General features: G+C 37.2%; 1 protein-coding gene across 3 annotated transcripts in view; it reads left to right on the top strand.

The window, feature by feature from the left end:
* LOC107680274 (renalase-like) overlaps nucleotides 1-18,279 on the top strand; it is a 62,110-nt gene that overhangs the window by 34,887 nt on the left and 8,944 nt on the right. For 2 of the 3 annotated variants that reach the window (XM_016476099.1, XM_016476098.1), the window contains exons 6-7: nucleotides 3,117-3,292; nucleotides 11,097-11,623. In XM_016476099.1, coding sequence (XP_016331585.1) covers nucleotides 3,117-3,292; nucleotides 11,097-11,249 — 329 coding nt within the window. In that variant the 3' untranslated portion in view covers nucleotides 11,250-11,623. Of the gene's footprint in view, nucleotides 1-3,116; nucleotides 3,293-11,096; nucleotides 11,624-18,279 lie in introns of those variants that run through there. The other variant, XM_016476100.1, reaches the window with a different exon arrangement.

Below are 18,279 nucleotides of genomic sequence, written 5' to 3'. Positions count from 1 at the left end.
GCTGTGCTTGCACAGGTTCTGCACGATCCTCTTCAATAATATCCTCTGCTTCTCAATCGGGCTCAAACTGATAAGCGATATTAACGACGCCGTTGTTTACAATACAACCCGAGCACATGCTGCTGAGGTGAGGGGCGGGACGATTAGACTCGCACTAGAGGCGGTTTAGCCAATCACAACACACTGAGCTAGCTAACCAATCGGAGCCCATCGCCTATTTCTGAGGGAGGGGCTTCAAAAAAACAGGAAAAGATCAGCCCTTTTCTCAGAGAAGGGACAGAGCGGTGTGGAATAAAGGTAAATTATGTGAAAAATAATGTGTTTTTTTTTAAACTAAGCATTAACACGTTAGACTGCACCCCATAAACACAATCAAGCCTAGAAAAAAACCAGTGAACCACCCCTTTAAGTAATCACAAGTCAAACTAAATAAACAAGTAAAGATTTTTTTTAAAGAAATGTATATTTTTATTGAGCAAGAATGCCCTAAATTGATCTGAAGTGAAAGGCTTTTACATTGTTAACAAAAATTTCTATTTGAAAAAAAAAGCTTTTGAGCTTCCTATCTTTCATTTTCCACAAAAATATTAAACAGCACAACTGTTTTAAACATTGATAATAATAATAAATGTTTTTGGAGAAGCAAATCAGCATATTAGAATGATTTCTGAAGGATTATATGACACAAAAGCCTAGCAATTGCTGTATCACAGGAATAAAATTAATTTTAAAATATATTAAATTAGAATATTGTATTACCATTTTACTGTAATTCTGTCAAAAAAATCGTACCATCCCCAAACATTTGAATGATACTGTACATGCAGGTATATAATTTGGTAACACTTTAGAATAGGGAATGGGGAACGCATATTCACTATTAACTAAGAATTTTCCCTGAACAAACTCCTAATTTGTTGCTTAGTAATAGTTAGTAAGGTAGTTGTTAAGTTTAGGTATGTGAACATTTGGGCGGCGTTATGCAAATCTTCCCACATAGTGAGGTAGATATGTGGGGGCGTGTTAGAACGAGCCGTTTTAGGTAGGTGTGGCTGACTCTTAACTTTTATAAAGAATATCTCTTTGGATTTGAGACTTTAGTCTTTGCAACTTTACAGATCTTCTTTATGCACCAAGAGCTTGTAACACTCCAAAGAGAAAGGAAAAATTGAAATCGCATCATATGACCCCTTTAAAGAATTTAAAATATGGTCATGCAGAGTAGGCATTAATATGTGCTTTATAAATACCAATAAACAGCCAATTTGCTAGTAATATGCATGCTAATAAGCAACTAGTTAATAGTGAGAACTGGTCCTTAAATAAAATGTTTAATTTTATGACCTGGTGATTTGGACATGGATTTCTATTTATCCATTTTCTTCTATCATTTATCCAACAGAGGCACTTGATTTCTCACACGTACCTCCTCTGTTGACAGAGTCTGTACCTGTGGTGGTATTGACTTAACCAGCTTTTTGTACAGGCTTTTCACTTGAAATTGTGAACCCAGGGTCATTCTTTATCATATCTTTATCTAACTTTATCTCAAGCTTTAATCTATTGTAATGTACATATCCTGGGTAGTCAGGTTTCAAGATTTCACACTGTACGTTTGTAAACTGGGTTATTTATTGCATATTTATAAGGTTAATCATTCTGCAAATACAACATGCAACCACTTTTTAATAACTGCTTGTCCATCTGTTGCAAATGTTGCCATGTAGTTTTACTCAGGTTGTCTGGTCTTCTGAAACAAAAACAAAAACTGTAAACCCACTGTTAAATATAGTGTGAAAAGCCCTACACTTTGTTTAGATGCTGTTAGCCATAAAATAATCTTAATTTATTATTCCTTGGAGCATTTTATCCACAACTATATTTTCAGGAATACTCCATTTATTTATTAGTCCAATATTATTTAAGGACCAGGCATGAGAATAACATGTGAATGTGATTTGCCTGGCTCATCGTTCTCTGTTGGTCCGTAAAACTTTACTAAACAGAATAGACCTTACTGAAGTATAAAGCCCCTCCCCACAGGTGATCCATAAAGTCAATGTGTTACCATGTGAATCTGCCAGAGGCTTTAATATTAAGTTTTAGCCAGTCTCTGTGGTCTTATTCAGACCTAGCCCTCGTTCCTCAAGTGTTGATCAGTGATGGCTTTCAGCATCTTCATCCTACTTGGAGTCATTGGGCCAAATCACTCCAGCTGCTCAAACACAGCCCCATGTTTATAGAGCCCAATAAAGCATGATTTCCTCCAATCATATTAAATATGTGTTTTAAAACACTGTCATTAGAGAAATGACTACACTATGTGCAAGGCTAATATATTAAGCCTGGTCTCAGTCACGTGTCATGTCTCTGGCAGTGAGCTTGGCCCATAAAGCATTAGATCATGGGGTTTGGTGCGCCCATAGATGATATCACTGAGGAACCATCGTCTGGAGAAGAGAAGGCTGGATACTGTTACTTAACACTACTCACTACTCATAACCTGCTATGACCAACAAATAAAGTTGGTCATGTCACATTCACAGTGAATATGAAAAAAAATCTAAATTTTGTCATCAGTTACTAAATCCAAACCTGTATGGACAAAAAAGAAGATATTTTGAGAAGTCTTTCAGTGTTTTTTGTCGATGGGATCCAATGTTTGTCCCCATTGGCAAAATCATTTAAAAAATATTTTTCCAAATATCTTCTTTTTTTATGTTCCACAGAAGTAAGAAAGGTTTGGAATGACATGAGGATAAGTCAGTGATGACAGAATTTTCATTTTTGATGCACTGTCTGTTTAAAACATGCATCACATTATGTCAGACACACTCCAGTTGAAATGTTTTTACAACATGAAAAATAATGTTTCCTTTTCACCTTAAATCATAGAAAAGTGAGGAAAAGCATTTATGGCATTTTCAGCCTATATTGCCACTTTTCTGCTGCTGTCTGTGCTCTTTATCTGACCCTCATTTCTTCCTCCATTTAAAATGTCCTTACCTAAACAGTCTTTTTCTCACTGTAGCACACAATGTGGGATCTGGGCATGTTTGTGAATGAATTCATAAGCAGCACATGTGAGCTTGATAAACTGTGTGTGTCATTGGCAGCATCGAAGAACTGCGTACCTGCTGTGGTGGTGCATAGTAGTGTGCCCTTTGGCATCCAGCACCTGGAGGAGGAGAAGGATGCGGTACAGCCCATCATCCTGGAAGAGCTGGAAAAGGTGATGCCAGAGCTACCTCAACCTGACAGCATCAAGTGTCAGAAGTGGAGATACTCACAGGTGAGACTACATTAGTCTGTGTGTGAGAATTTGACTAAGAATCTCAAAATCCTTCAAAAGTTTGGAGTCGGTAAGAATTTTTTTTTTAACAAAAGAAATGAATATGCACACATACACACACACACACACACACACACAATTGTGTATGTGATTTATGGGGACTCTCCATAGGCATAATGTTTTTTATACTGTACAAACTATATTTTCTATCCCCTTACACTAACCCTACCCCTAAACCTTCCCGTCACACAAAACCTTGTGCATTTTTTTAGATTTTCAAAAAAAAACACTGTATAGTAAGTTTTTTTATGTCATTTGGTTTACGAAGACACAGGAAGTGTAACATTGTAATACCTATGTCATTATACACATTTGTGACCTCATAAACCATATTAACCAATACACACAAACTATGCTCCTTTTTAGGGCCCAAGTCCTAGTTGCTTTGTTGTTTTTCTAAAGATTATTATTATTAGGGCCCAAGCCCTATAGCAGGACCCTATTGTTTTTCTAAGGATTATTATTATTGTTATTGTTTTTTTTTGTTTTGTTTTGTTTTTTTCAAGGTTTCGGGGGCTTTGGGGGCACATAACATGCTCAAAAACCCTTCAAACATCAGATATAAAACTCTGAAGGGAAATACTGTTGCCATGGCACCGTCTCAAACTTTAATATTCTTCTTGGGTCTTTTTGAGGCACTTAACATGCTTAGAATTTCATGAAACTCGACACACACATTAGAGTTATCGGCCGTTAGGCATTGGCAAATGGGCATGGAGGAGACGCTCTATAGCGCCACCTTTAGACAAACGTGGTAGAGGGTTAGTTTTTCCTACAGTCACCAAACTTGGTACATATGTTTTACAGTCATTAGCTATAACCAACAGGAAGTTGGATATTTTGATTTGATGTGGATTTTTTTTTTAATCTGGCCGATGTGTTATTGCATACTCCTCCTAGAGGATTCATGCAATTCACAACAAACTTTGTCAGCATGATGACAAGATATTTATGATTGATTGATTTATTAAAATAACGGTCAAAAAGGAAACTAATCTTCTTATATATTTTAAGTGTTTTTTTCCAAACTCTTCAAAACTTTTTACATACGGAGAACAAGTCATTCTGAGGAAAAATGCTTAGTTTCATGAATTTCTGATGCTCTGGGGCCTAACAGCGAATTAAAAACAATCAAACATTTCAGCTGACAGATGAAGTCTGTGGTAATAAGTAGGGATGCACCGATACCGATACTGGTATCGGTATCAGGCCCGATACTGGTCTCCTGTACTCATACTCGTACTCGTTAAAATGCCCCGATACCAAACTTTAACAAGTGGTTCCCTGCATTATTACAGCAAATCGCGTGATTACAGAACTAAGACTCTGCAATGGAGCAGCTCCAATGCTATTAAATATCACTGGAAAGTTTGTAGTTTGGTCGGATATGTCAAAAACAAGTAAGTAAAACAATGCACAAGTTACTTAAGGGTAGGGAGAGCGAGAGCGCGAGAGAAAGATAGATAGAGAGACAGAGCGCGCAATTCTGTTGTGTGATCTTTGATGTTCACTCACTTAGCACACGCATCATTTGGATTAAAACTAAATCGTAAAAATAAGACCATTTATAGGGGCATTCACTATAAACATAATTTATTTTCAACCTTAGGAAAACATTGAAGTTCAGGTTTGCATGAAGCTGGATGACCGCATGCCCAGGAGACTACAGGCTGTCATTAAGGCTAAGGGTTGCCCGACTAAGTATTGATAGTTGTGTAAATACTGTCATACTAACAGCTGTCTGAATAAGTTTTGGGTGATCATAATCTATTACATACCTTTCTATAAAAATTATCTAACATTATCAAGATTAATTTGTTCTGACACAGTTTAACTCTGAGTTCTTGTCATATTTTATTACCATTTTCTAAACTATAGCGATTAAACTGAATAAACTGAAAGTGATAATTTGAGAAATGTTGAAGGTGTCTGAATAAATTTTGGTTTGACTGTATCTATTTGATAAATGAAGTTAACCAACTAACATTATACATACCCTTTTGGTTTCTGTACCCAATATTTAAAAAATTTACAAATGCAATAAAAATATCGGTATCGGTACTCGGTATCGACAAGTACCAAAAATACAAGTATCGGTATCGGACGAGTACTGGAAAAAGTGGTATCGGTGCATCCCTAGTAATAAGGTTGTCCACCAGATGGAGTAATAGGATAAGAAATCTTTTAAGCCTGATCTTTCTCCTGTCTGTTTCCACCCATTAGAATGACAAATAAATGCATAAAATCAGTTATGTACTTCACTGACAATATATTTTTATGTAATTATTTAATAAATGCTTATAGATGATTAAAATCATTTTAAAATTCTTATAGATCATTCAGAGTTTTATATATCCTTCCTTTTCTGTGAGTGTATCTGTTTCACACTCTTTTCTAGAGTAACCCTTACACTGCTGTGACTCAACACCCAGACTGCCAGAGGGTTAAATGCATGTGCCCAATGTGCAATGTTTTCCTAATGCCATTGGGGGTTTGCGGTGGCACCGGGGCTTGTGCCCGTCATTGCTGCTTGCAGCTATATTTAAACTTTACAATTACTCGGCCTGAAACAGGGTTCACTTTGAACTTTGACATCAGAAAGTTTGATAGAGAGGTTCACAGAATCTTAAAGTGAGGCACTGAAAGCAGTACTATAATAAAAACTTTATTTAGTCATTTTTATCATCCCCCCCATTCCATCCCATCCTGGGTCAGTCCTTTATAATTCATATGTAGTTCATTATTTTTAGATTTGATTTATATTTCATTTAATTTCTTTTATGATCTGCTACATTATGAATTATCTTTGTAAGGGTCCACTGTAATATGTGTGATGATATATAACAAGAGTGAAATAGCGATGTTTTGGCTTATTCAGGCAACTGCTAGTAATAGAAGCCTCCCTGCTATACAGCAGAAGACATTCATTTTGAATTAAGCCAGGCTGATGGTGTCTTCAGACCGCTCTATTGAAACAAAATATATTAATCAGTGATATTAAGACTTGTTTTATTTTTCTTGTACCTTTGACAAATATTTTTGTTTTTGTTTTATTGTTTTAGTTTTGCTTCTCTAATAAATAAGGGCTAAAAAATATAGTTTTACTGGAAAACAGACAAAATACAGATTAAGAAAAAACTAGTTTAACTTTTTCTTAAGAGTCTTGGTAGATTCACACACATAGAAATCCATACTCTCCCCCCACTCACTTGGCTCACACACACACACAATCTTACAGTAGTACTTTATACATTCACACACTGTGTGGGACTGTGCCCTTTCTCGCACAGTTGCATTCTCTCTCTCTCACACACACACACAGACGTTCTCTTTCGAAGCCCCTACACTCTCAGCTCTTCTGTGACACACAGCACTGGGCCTTAGTTTGAGGTCAGAGGACATAGAACATCTGTGTGGGAGCGCTGAGCTTGCTGAGTGCCAGAGAGTGGGCCAAGGCCCGTTTAGACTGCAAAGGCAGGAACACACTTACTCACACATGCACACACACACACACACCTATGCACGTGCCAGTTCCCGGTCAAACACACAGAGGGCATGGAGCAGGAGTCGGTCTTACAGTCATTTGCCACATCACAGTTTGCTGAGCATAAACCGACAACACACACTTGCATTCACCACATGTCAAAGTCATTGACTCCTCTGGACTCTAATGGCTGGAAAGACTCTTCATGAGTCATGACTTTCAATCTACTGTAAATGCAGACTGCTTTTTTCAACAGACACTACATTGTTAGAGCGCAGAAAATGTGCATTCCTTTTTTTATCACTCATGCTTAATAATACATAACTTAAATTCATAATTAAAAGGCATGGTGGATAATGCACACATCACCTCAATCATTAACATCTGGTGTGGTCTAGATGTATCATTAATGTCGTTAAAAAATGTGTAGGATTTAGGACTGTCAGTGTATAATGTACTATAAAAAATCATTATATCCAAAGACATTATTTAGAAATAATAAAGTGTTAAAAATAATTTTTAAAAAGCATTAAAATAATACAAAGTAACATGAATGCACCGTAAGTGACAAAAGTGTCAGCAAAAGAAATAAACATAAGACATGTTACCCTACATATCACATGTAACACTTATTCAATGTAATCTGGATTGTATTTTCTTGTACATCTCATAGTTTTGTTCATAAAGGTGAGGGCCTTATTTGGCTTCTACCAATGGATGAATTTGTGCCAGTATTAGAGTTTATTGGACACGCAACCTTAGACACCAATATCACAAGATATCAAAAGCCAAACCTTTTCTTCTCCCTTTTAAATTTGATAAGCTTATTTATTTTCCTACTGTAAATGGTTGATTGTACATTTAGCACATTGGCATTTAGCATTTTGAGCAGAAGTGCAGACCCATTTTTAGTTTGCATGACTATTTCATAACTTAATGGTTGTATATGTGAAAAGTGTTGGTTCTACAACTTGTTGCGACAAACCCCTTAGCTTGGGAAAACCCCTGTAATTCTCCTACAATAATAGCTAATAATTGTTTACTTAAAGAGATAGTTCACACAAAAATGTCAATTTTGTCATCCTTTACTCTCCTTAATGGAATTCCAAGCCTTTATAACAGACCTTTCATTTAGGGGTGAACTATCCCTTTAAAGAGTTTGTTGCAACCAGACCCTGCAGTTTGATGCACCAAAGTTCTGACACACTGGATCTTTAATGTATGAATGTACACCAGAGGAATGTGGAGTAAAGCAGATTTAAGGAGGTTAAGGAGTTTAGCCTTACTTACTTCAGCGTACCTCCGAAATAGACCAAACAATTTGTTCTTGGCCATGGTTCAGGCCAAATGTTTATCAATTGATTTACACACAGATTACCATTTAAAGATACAAGAGGGGAGGGGGAGTTTGGACAGAATGATGATAGTGCTCGGTCTGTAAGATGCCTAGTGAAAGCCCCAGGAAATGGACACAATTTCCTTGACTCTAGTGCGTTGCACCTCGATGTTTATCTGGTGGAGAGTTGGGGCCGGCCGAAGCATTTGTAATGGGCCATGCAAGGAATGTGTTTACTCTCAGTAGTCATTTACATGCTGCATTTCTACATTTAAACTTTGTACAGAGACTGTTCTAGTTGTGGCTCTTTTTGAGTTATCTGCAAACGTGTGTCGGATTTACAATGAGGACCTGTATCATTGACTGCTGTATGTAGAATGCATACATCATTTTAATGAGCTATAGAGGCAGTTTATAAAGAAGATAAGCCCAGCTATTTAGTTTACAGTGCAACATGTCTGTCTCCTGCAAATATTAATAAATAAAAGCTACAGAGTTACAGCAAAAATAACTTTCAGGTGCTTAACTTTCAAAAAGCAACTTTCAAATGCTTAACTTTCAAAAAGCAACTTTCAAATGCTTAACTTTCAAAAAGCAACTTTCAAATGCTTAACTTTCAAAAAGCAACTTTCAAATGCTTAACTTTCAAAAAGCAACTTTCAAATGCTTAACTTTCAAAAAGCAACTTTCAAATGCTTAACTTTCAAAAAGCAACTTTCAAATGCTTAACTTTCAAAAAGTAACTTTCAAGTGCTTAAACTTTCAAAAACTAATACTCAAATGCTTAACCTTCAAAAACTAGCTTTCAAATCCTTAACTTTTAAAAACTAATATTTAAATGCTTAACTTTCAAATGCCTAACTTTCTAAAAACGTATATATATATATATATATATATATATATACGTATATATATCCTGTTATAATATTTATAATGACAAAAGCAAAATTGCAAATTAACTCAATTGACAGCAATCTACATGCTTAACTTTCAAAAAGCAACTTTCAAATGCTTAACTTTCAAAAAGCAACTTTCAAATGCTTAACTTTCAAAAAGTAACTTTCAAGTGCTTAAACTTTCAAAAACTAATACTCAAATGCTTAACCTTCAAAAACTAGCTTTCAAATCCTTAACTTTTAAAAACTAATATTTAAATGCTTAACTTTCAAATGCCTAACTTTCTAAAAACCTATATATATATATATATATATATATATACTTTAACCCAGGGCTTGGACAAACTTTGCTTTTCTAGCTATAACCTGGGTTATGCGCAGGTCACACATACCATGTGCTCTTTAAAACCAATCCACAGAGACAACGAATATCATCAAAATTCTGCTCATTTTACCATCAAATCTATTCTTGACTCTGGTTGACCCAATGAAGGCGCCTACACTGCTATTAAAAGCTCTATATTTTACCAAATATATTAACAGTTCTTTCCCTCCCCCATCTCTTGTAAGAATCTCCCTTATGAGGAAACCAAGCTACAGAACAACCAGGGGCATCATTCGCCTAGAACTGTGACTTCTGATAGTCTAGTGGTGTCATTTTGTAGTATGCATAGAAAACAGCAGAACTGACTTTTGATAACACTGTTTGTGTTTCATGGAAAAAAATAACAACAACACAACAAAATAACTGTTATTTAAAGTAAAACTTTACTTGAGCTTTCACTGTAATAATTAATGCAATGTCTTTAGGTTCAATACTTTTAAATTATGAACAGAAGCATTATTAATGCCTTTACTGTCTCTATTCCAGAATAGTACGAATATTAGTCCTGTCTTCCATGTGTTCTGTATAAAAACTGAGTTTAAACCATCAGCATGGGACACCGCAAGTTTGGACGATTGGCAAAATTAATTTTCACAAAAAGCTGACATTGAAATGGATTTATAATCTATTATAATTAAATTCTAAAAGTCTTTGTTGGTGTTGTGCTGACAAATGCATGATATATGGATAGACAGTCTGTCAGCCATCCTCCCCTTTTGTGTCTTATAGATGAATGAAACTCTATTTGCACTTCAGGTAAAATAGTATTGCCACAATATTTTCCGCTGTTGTTGAAAAAGAGCCTGGAGTCAAAAAGCCACAATGTTGTTTTCCTGATATTGAACTAACCACCAATAAAGGAAGACTTTGTCCATCTAAAGACTTTTTGCTATGATCAGTTTTACATTTTCCATGGGCCACATTCAGTTGTCAAACAGGTCTGTTAGGCAGCATTCAGAAGTGTGCGGTATTTTAGTACAGTCATGCACTCAGACCGACTTGCAGTCCAACCGTTGATATCTATGATCTCTTGAGATTATTCAAAACATCACTACTGACTCCACCCTCATAGTCACTGCCCAGATATATAGTAATATTTCTGTTGTAAATGAGGAAAGAGATAAAAGAGAGCGGGAAGCCTTCTTGTAAACATGTGCTGATTGAATAAGCTCTCAAAAAAATGACTGTACACACTATACACTTTCAAAGATTATTGGTTTCAATACATTCATTTAATTACAATTGTTTGCGTAAGGTGCTTAGTTCATTTCTTTAAAATGTGGATGTGTGTGTGTGTGTGTGTGTGTGTGTGTGTGTGTGTGTGTGTGTATATGTATATGTGTATATGTCTATCTGGAAACAAAAGTAAATAAAAGTGGCATGAAATGAGCAGTCCAATAAACATATCCAGTTTTATGCTATGCATCACCCACAGAAATGTTCCACATAGTGATATGAACACAATACTTTCGATGTGCGTTCATTTGCATTCCCACACACATCCCCGCTCAAAGAAAGAGCAGGCCCTGTTCACATTTTTTCGGGAGACTAAGGGTTAATGGCTCTGCTTAATATCAGAATAAAAATGAGGTCGCATCAGTTATTGGACACCCAATCACTCAATTTTGTTGTTCTCTAATTAGGTGACAAGATCGGTGGCTGATTGCCCAGGGCAGATGACACTGCACTCCCAGCCTCTGCTGGTGTGTGGGGGGGATGGCTTCACACACTCCAATTTCGATGGCTGCATCGAGTCTGCCCTGAAGGTCTTTGAGGTTCTGAAGTCTTCTCTCTGAAAGGGGGTTGGGGAAGTATGCCTTTTTTGGGGGGTTTTGTTATGGAGGATGGCACATTGATTTAGATTCAAGGCCCTCCCCGCAGGAAGATGGATGTACTGCACAAAGCACAGTAAAACTGTCTCGCCTCTGTCTGCAGACATACATTTTGTTACAAAAACCAATTATACCATCTGTGCCGGATGCTGAGGATTAGAGGATAACAGAGCACTGTGCAAGTTCAGTTGTGACAGAGGCAGATGCCTCATACTGGCTTTGACACAATGTCTTGAACTACGGTTTTCTGATGTGTAGCAAATCTTATGTATGTGTTCAGGTACTCTCAACCTTCTCCTGTGATAGTCTTTTAATAATTAATAAAGATTAATAAAGTAATTAAAACATGCTTAAATGTGTCTCTGTGTGTGGGAAGTTGACATTCTGCGATATAACATGCAACATCCATTTTAAACTTTTATGGTATTATGCTTTTATAACTAAAATTCAAAATTAATCATTATAATAATTAATATATTCATTAATTATTAAATAATTAAGTTTTATTTGAAATACTACCCTAGTACTATGCCATAATTTATTTTAAATTCAAAAAAGTATGCTTCATATCCGTTAACATATTTATTGATGGAAGTCGTGGCCGTTAACATCCGTTAACTTCATATCCGTTAACATATTTAGGCGGAAGTCGTGGCCTAATGGTTAGAGAGTCGGACTCATAACCCAAAGGTTGTGGGTTCGAGTCTCGTACCGGCAGGGATTGTAGGTGGGGGGAGTGAATGTACAGCGCTCTCTCCCACCTTCAATACCACGACTGAGGTGCCCTTGAGCAAGGCACCGACCCCCCAACTGCTCCCCGGGCGCCGCAGCATAAATGGCTGCCCACTGCTCCGGGTGTGTGTTCACGGTGTGTGTGTGTTCACTGCTGTGTGTGTGCACTTTGGATGGGTTAAATGCAGAGCACTAATTCCTAGTATGGGTCACCATACTTGGCCACATGTCACTTCACTATCACTATTCACTATTGACATATCACTTACTGATATATAATTATAACTAGATGAGTAAAGTTTGATGTCAAACTTTAAAGTTGGCTTGAAAAAGCCAGACCAGAAAGGTTGAAAACATTTTTGAGTTTGGAAATGTTTTGGCTGCTTAACCTAGGTAAGTTGAAATGTCTTTGTATGTATTTTTTTCTTAATGCACTACAGTATGCTGATGTCTAGCCTGTTGCTAGCATGTTTCTAGCAAGATTAGCATGTTACTAGCATGGTTAACAAGTTACTATCATGATTCTAGCATTATTAGCATGTTACTAGCATGATTAACAAGTTACTAGAATGGTTAACAAGTTAATAGCATGATTCTAGCATTATTAGCATGTTACTAACATGTTGCTAGCATGTTTCTAACATGATTGGCAGGTTTATAACATGATTAGCATGATTCTAGCATGATTAGTGTGTTATTAACATGTTGTTAGCATGATTAGCAAGTTACTAGCATGTTGCTATCATGTTTCTATCATGTTTAACATGTTAACATGATTAGCAAGTTACAAGCATGTTGTTAACATGATTAGCAAGTTACTAGCATGTTGTTAACATGATTTGCAGGTTATTAGCATGTTGCTAGCATGATTCTAGCATGATTAGCATGTTACTAGCATGGTGTTAGAATTTTGTTAGCATGATTAGCAAGTTACTAGAACGTTTCTAGCATGATTAGCATGTTACTAGCATGTTGTTAACATGATTAGCAAGTTACTAGCATGTTGCTAGCATTATTCTAGCATGATTAGCATGATGCTAGCATGTTTCTAGCATGTTTAGCAAGTTGCTAGCATGTTTCTAGCATGATTAGCACATTACTAGCATGGTGTTAGCATGATTAGCAAGTTACTTGCACGTTTCTAGCATGTTACTAGCATGTTGTTAGCATTATTAGCAAGTTACTAGCATTTTGCTAGCATGTTTCTAGCATGATTAGCATGGTACTAGCATGTTGTTAACATTATTAGCATGTTGATAGCACATTTCTAGCATGATTAGAAAGTGACTAGCATTTTGTTAACATGTTTCTAGCATGATTAGCAGGTTACTAGCATGTTGTTAACATGGTTCTATGCTAATCCAGCTAAAACCAGTTGATTCAGTAAAATAAACAGCTAAAAAACAGCTGAAAACCAGCTAAACCCAGCCTGACCTGCTAAAAAAGTGGCCAAAACCACTTTAAAACCAGCTTGGGAGACCAGCCAAAGCAGTCAATCAGCTTAGGCTGGTTTTAGCTGTTTTTTTCAGTAGGGAGTTGTTAAGCTTTGCTATAGCAATAGACAGCTTAAATACACCATAAGTCTTATTGTATAAAAGTTTTCACCCCCTCAATGAAAGTCTATGGGATTTTGATAGTCTGGTTTACGAAAACCGTAAGCCGGATCAGTTAGAAAAGATATAGCACACCGAGTCAGACCAGTCTGAAGGTCTGGGCCGAGTTTGGTGGTTATAGCTTTAAAGCTCTAGGAGGAGATAGTGTTTACATTTTGGCTCAGAAGAATAATAATACGTTTAAATAGTAGATCAGTAAGTTGGCTTTCTCAAGTACTCAAATGTATTTGTAGTATACTTAGCAAAATAAATGTATTTCAAATAAGTGAAAGTGAAAGTGACATGACGTCCCATACTTGGAACTTGTGCTCTGCATTTCTAAAGTCATTTTGTAGGAAAAAAGTTGCAACTGTGAGATATAAAGTAATTATGAAGTATAAAGTTGAAATTAATTCACAATTATGGAACAAAGTTGCAGTTGTGAAATATAAAGTCGTAATTATTGTTATTATTATTATTTTTTACTCTGAGGCAAGAATGGATTTATATACATTCATACAAATTTCAACCTACAATTTTGATGTTTATAAAAATATGTCATGCATCAACCACCCTTGTCTAAGTGTGTATTAGCTCTGTTTTTGATTGCATAGCCCGGGAAGAGCTCAGAGACCATTTGTGCAAATCAGACCCATCTTGCATTTGGTTTTTGAGTGCAGAAGTGGGGGGAAAGTTGGCCCAGCTCGGCTGCCACCCCCTACTGCTCTGTGTGCAGTAATTCTGCTGATCGAGAGCAGCCATTGACCGACTTGTGCAGTTTAGTGCTGCTGCATCTGGGCCATAATCTGGGACAAAATGTTTGGCAGGCAGTGTGGAGAGAGAGTCGCTCGTAATCCAGCTGTGATTACAGCCGGGTGCACTGCACAGCTGGGCCTGCCTCATTCTCTTTCTTGGCATCTCCCTTTCTCTCTTTCTTTATCAGTTTTCTAAAGGTGCGGTCATATTTACCATCGTTCTTCACATTTTCATGGGCAAAATTATTTTAATAGGAATCCATGTGATCAGGAATATTGTGTGAGGGTGAAAGACTTCCCCATGCAGAGTTTGCAGCGGGTTCAAATTTGTTTTTTTTACACAAAAATTCAGTGCATTGACAAATAGAAAGCTGGTTGGTTTAAAAATGACTTCTGTGTATCACTACACTATTAAAATTAGAAAAGTATTAAAACTTTTTTTGTGGGCTCAATTTTCACTTTCACTTTTCACATGATCTAATACTTTTAGACCTACTGTATATTTGATTATATTCTCTGAATATCTTTTATTTGTGTCCTGCTTTGAAGAGATTGACCATGTGCCGCTGCGATTGTTCAATATAAAGCAACCATTAAACATTAAACGAATACTAAGGCCAGGCTTCAGCAAGTATTTCATGTGGTAGTGTGGCAATACTTACAAGTTATCAAGAACAACATGTTGGAAAGGCAAGTCTCCAGCTTGCTCTGATTTAAAGGAATTAAAAAAGCAAAGGTTACACTCATCCTTTCCGCTTTATTATATATGAATAAAGGCCTTGTGTATGTCTTCCTCTTTCTCTAGCTACGCTAGTCTGATCTGCTAGAAAGAAACAGAGAGCAGGAGAGAGAAAGAGCGAGGCTTTACTCTAATGGATACATTATTCATACAAGTCATCCTGCAAGGAATAGAGCTCAGCTGCCTGGGTTGCAAAAGGCTTGCCACAATGTTGCATCAGCCACCTCACTTTCATTAATACGCACATTACCGTCTAGGGGTCTTTGATCTTTTTTTAGCAGTCGATAAAAAAGAATGGGCTATGGTTGAACACTCCATTGCAGGGTTGAAATTGTTAGTGATTTGATTTGGGTTTAGGATGGCTGTTCTAACAGACTGATGGACAGGCGTCGGGTAATTGTGAGCCGGCGAATGTTGTGCCACTCTTCTGCACCTGGTAGATGACAGTCAGGCAAAGCCTTTGTTTTGCTGCCAAGGCTCATTTCAAATGTTCCCCTGACTCCTTTTGCTTCTTACTTTCATCCCTGTCTGAAATCGTCTTGCTCTCTTTTTCTTTTATCCTCTTTCTCCATCCCTGGTGACATTTCACCTGCTCACGAGGGTCCCTCCTGACTCTTTCTCCTCCCCACTGACTGTTCATCAGTCCTCCCTTTCTAAACATGCACGCCATAAAGCCGCAGAGTGCATTGCCGCAGACACAAGGATCATAGCTCCACTGACCTATTTTTATAGGCTATTCCGATGGGAGCGTGGCTGCTGTGCATTCTGGGTGTCTGATTTGCATTTTTGCTAAGTCACTGGCAGATGGCACCAGAGCTTGACGAGATAGCGGTAGGCTAATCCCTACCCAATTGACACAAACACACACATACAATCCTCCTCGGCATCACACACAATCCCTTCCCCCACTCTGAGGCAGATGAATGGCGGACATGTGTGTCCTTTTTAGGTAGACCCCCCCTAGAGCCGGATGAAAAGCGCTGGCATCATATCAGAAGCGCTTAGGCCCTCACTCACATTGAGAATGGAAATACATTTGTAGCTGGATTCAAGGGCATCACTAATAAGATTTTTCCCCCTTCAGATTTGGTTAGAGGGAGAGATGTTTTCTGGGAGGAAATGAAAGGAGATAGTGCCTGGGTTTAGGGATATGAGGATCCTGTGTGTGTGTGTGTGAGAGAGAGAGAGAGAGAGAGAGGCAGACAGGAGATTGGGATGTTTAGACTCCTCTCCCTCTCTCACATCTCTAGGGAGCTCAGGCTTGTTTAATTAGAGGGGTGGTGCCACGGGTAATGGGTGCTGACGTCATTGGCCCCTCTTCTCGCTCTCCCGCTTCTCCTCACAGGCCCAACAGCATGGCTTTCTCAGCAGTCAATATACCCAAAAGCTCTCTATTGATCTGGGAGGGATGGCTTCACTCACATGGCAGCAAACTACCCTTAGCAAAAGACTGGAATACACTACATGACTTTTGTACGGATTTTTGCCTTGATTTACAGTCTGGAGGAGTCAAAAATCTCTAGTCACCAAAAATCAGAGGCAGTCTGCAGACTTTCGTCAGTCAGAGTTGACAGATTTTGTAGGAAATTGCATAGTGTATGATGGGCACAGACTTTAAAGTCAATCGTTTAGCAATTGATGTCCAGATTTTTCTGTAACCATTTACAAAGTTGGCAAGTGTATGATGCCTAGTGTTTTTCAATCAGTTCAGAAAAGCCATGTCATGTGTTTCAGCCTTAAAGCAACCAAACTAGACTCATTGGAAATACATGCCTGTGGTGACATTTCTGCAAAATTATATTTCCTTGTTTATTGCACTTTTCGGGACACTTTCAAAGTGCGTGTTCAGTTTTCCAAAACATGAATCTGGTAACATTTTATGTTAGGCTGTTGTAAAGTACCACCCACACTGGCTAAACCCTACCCTAAAACCTAACTGATAGCATTAACAAAAGCAAACATGAGATAAAAACACAGCTGCTGAAGCAACCATGCTATTTTTTGCTTGCTTGTTTACGTCTTTGAGCTCTTTTACCATGTTTCACAGGTCTTGTACCTGAGCGCTTCGCATTGCAAGTGCAAAGCTGTACCACGTGAGCTACAGAGCAAGTTTACTACATCAGTAAAGCCATAAATATGAACCTAGTTATGTGATTCAATCATCAAAATGTATTTGTTTACAATACATTGAGCTTTTTGAGGTCATAGCATGGTATTGTGCATAGAACCATGTGGAAATTAGTTTCATAAGACCCTGTAATCATGATTTGTGTGAAAAAGAATCAAAGTTATTGGTGTTTAATTGCCGCAAGTGTTAATTTTAGCTGGAAATTGCAGCTGATTTAAAATATACAGTAAGGACAAGTTTGTACTTTAGCTGTAAGGCTTAACTCTTCATCCACAGACATAGGCGACTCTAGTTAGCCTAGCATATCACTATACCCATCATATTACAGTACTTTTCACATTTTCAGTGCTACAGTAGTTAGCTTCACAACAAACTAATAATAAAATGTAGCTTACTAAATGTAGCCTACTAGGTATTTTGGAAATAAAGCTATTGTGTACCATCATAGTATTTATTTACCTTGCAAACAGACCCTGCGTCCTGGAAGACCTACTTGTGCTGTGATTCTGTTGGACACTTTACTATCCCATGAGGCCACAGGAGGGGAGTTTGAATGGCAGTGAAGTGACGCAACATGACGAATGTAGTATGTCAGGATTTCATTCATACTACACACATTTGTACTATTTAGAACATAGTTTTTTTTAATGGTCACACAGTTTTTATTTAAGTAATGTACATACTCAAACTGTATTTATATGGTTACAGCATTAAACAGTATTTGAACGGATCAGGATAAATTAATAGCACATGTAAAATTGTAAAACTTAGTTATGAACAGCAGCATTTTAATAAATATTAGCCTATAACATTTTGTAAAATTATAGTAGTTAATATGTGTGTATAATATTTGTGAATTTGTTAATTTATGTGAAGCATCCAAATTTACTGAAATGAATCGGACCACCCAGTGCTTCTTTTGATGGAGACAGTTTATTGGCTGTAAGGCTGTGCGTGAGTGGTATTGTACATAAATAGCGATTTTGTGTTTTGCATAGCATTTTATCATGCTATACACCGCTGTTTGTCAAAAAAAAAAAAAATTGCT

The sequence above is a fragment of the Sinocyclocheilus anshuiensis genome, unplaced genomic scaffold (assembly GCF_001515605.1).
Source record: "Sinocyclocheilus anshuiensis isolate Anshui unplaced genomic scaffold, SAMN03320099.WGS_v1.1 scaffold1418, whole genome shotgun sequence".
Lineage (NCBI taxonomy): Eukaryota > Metazoa > Chordata > Actinopteri > Cypriniformes > Cyprinidae > Sinocyclocheilus > Sinocyclocheilus anshuiensis.
This window is presented reverse-complemented; position numbering and strand designations above follow the sequence as displayed.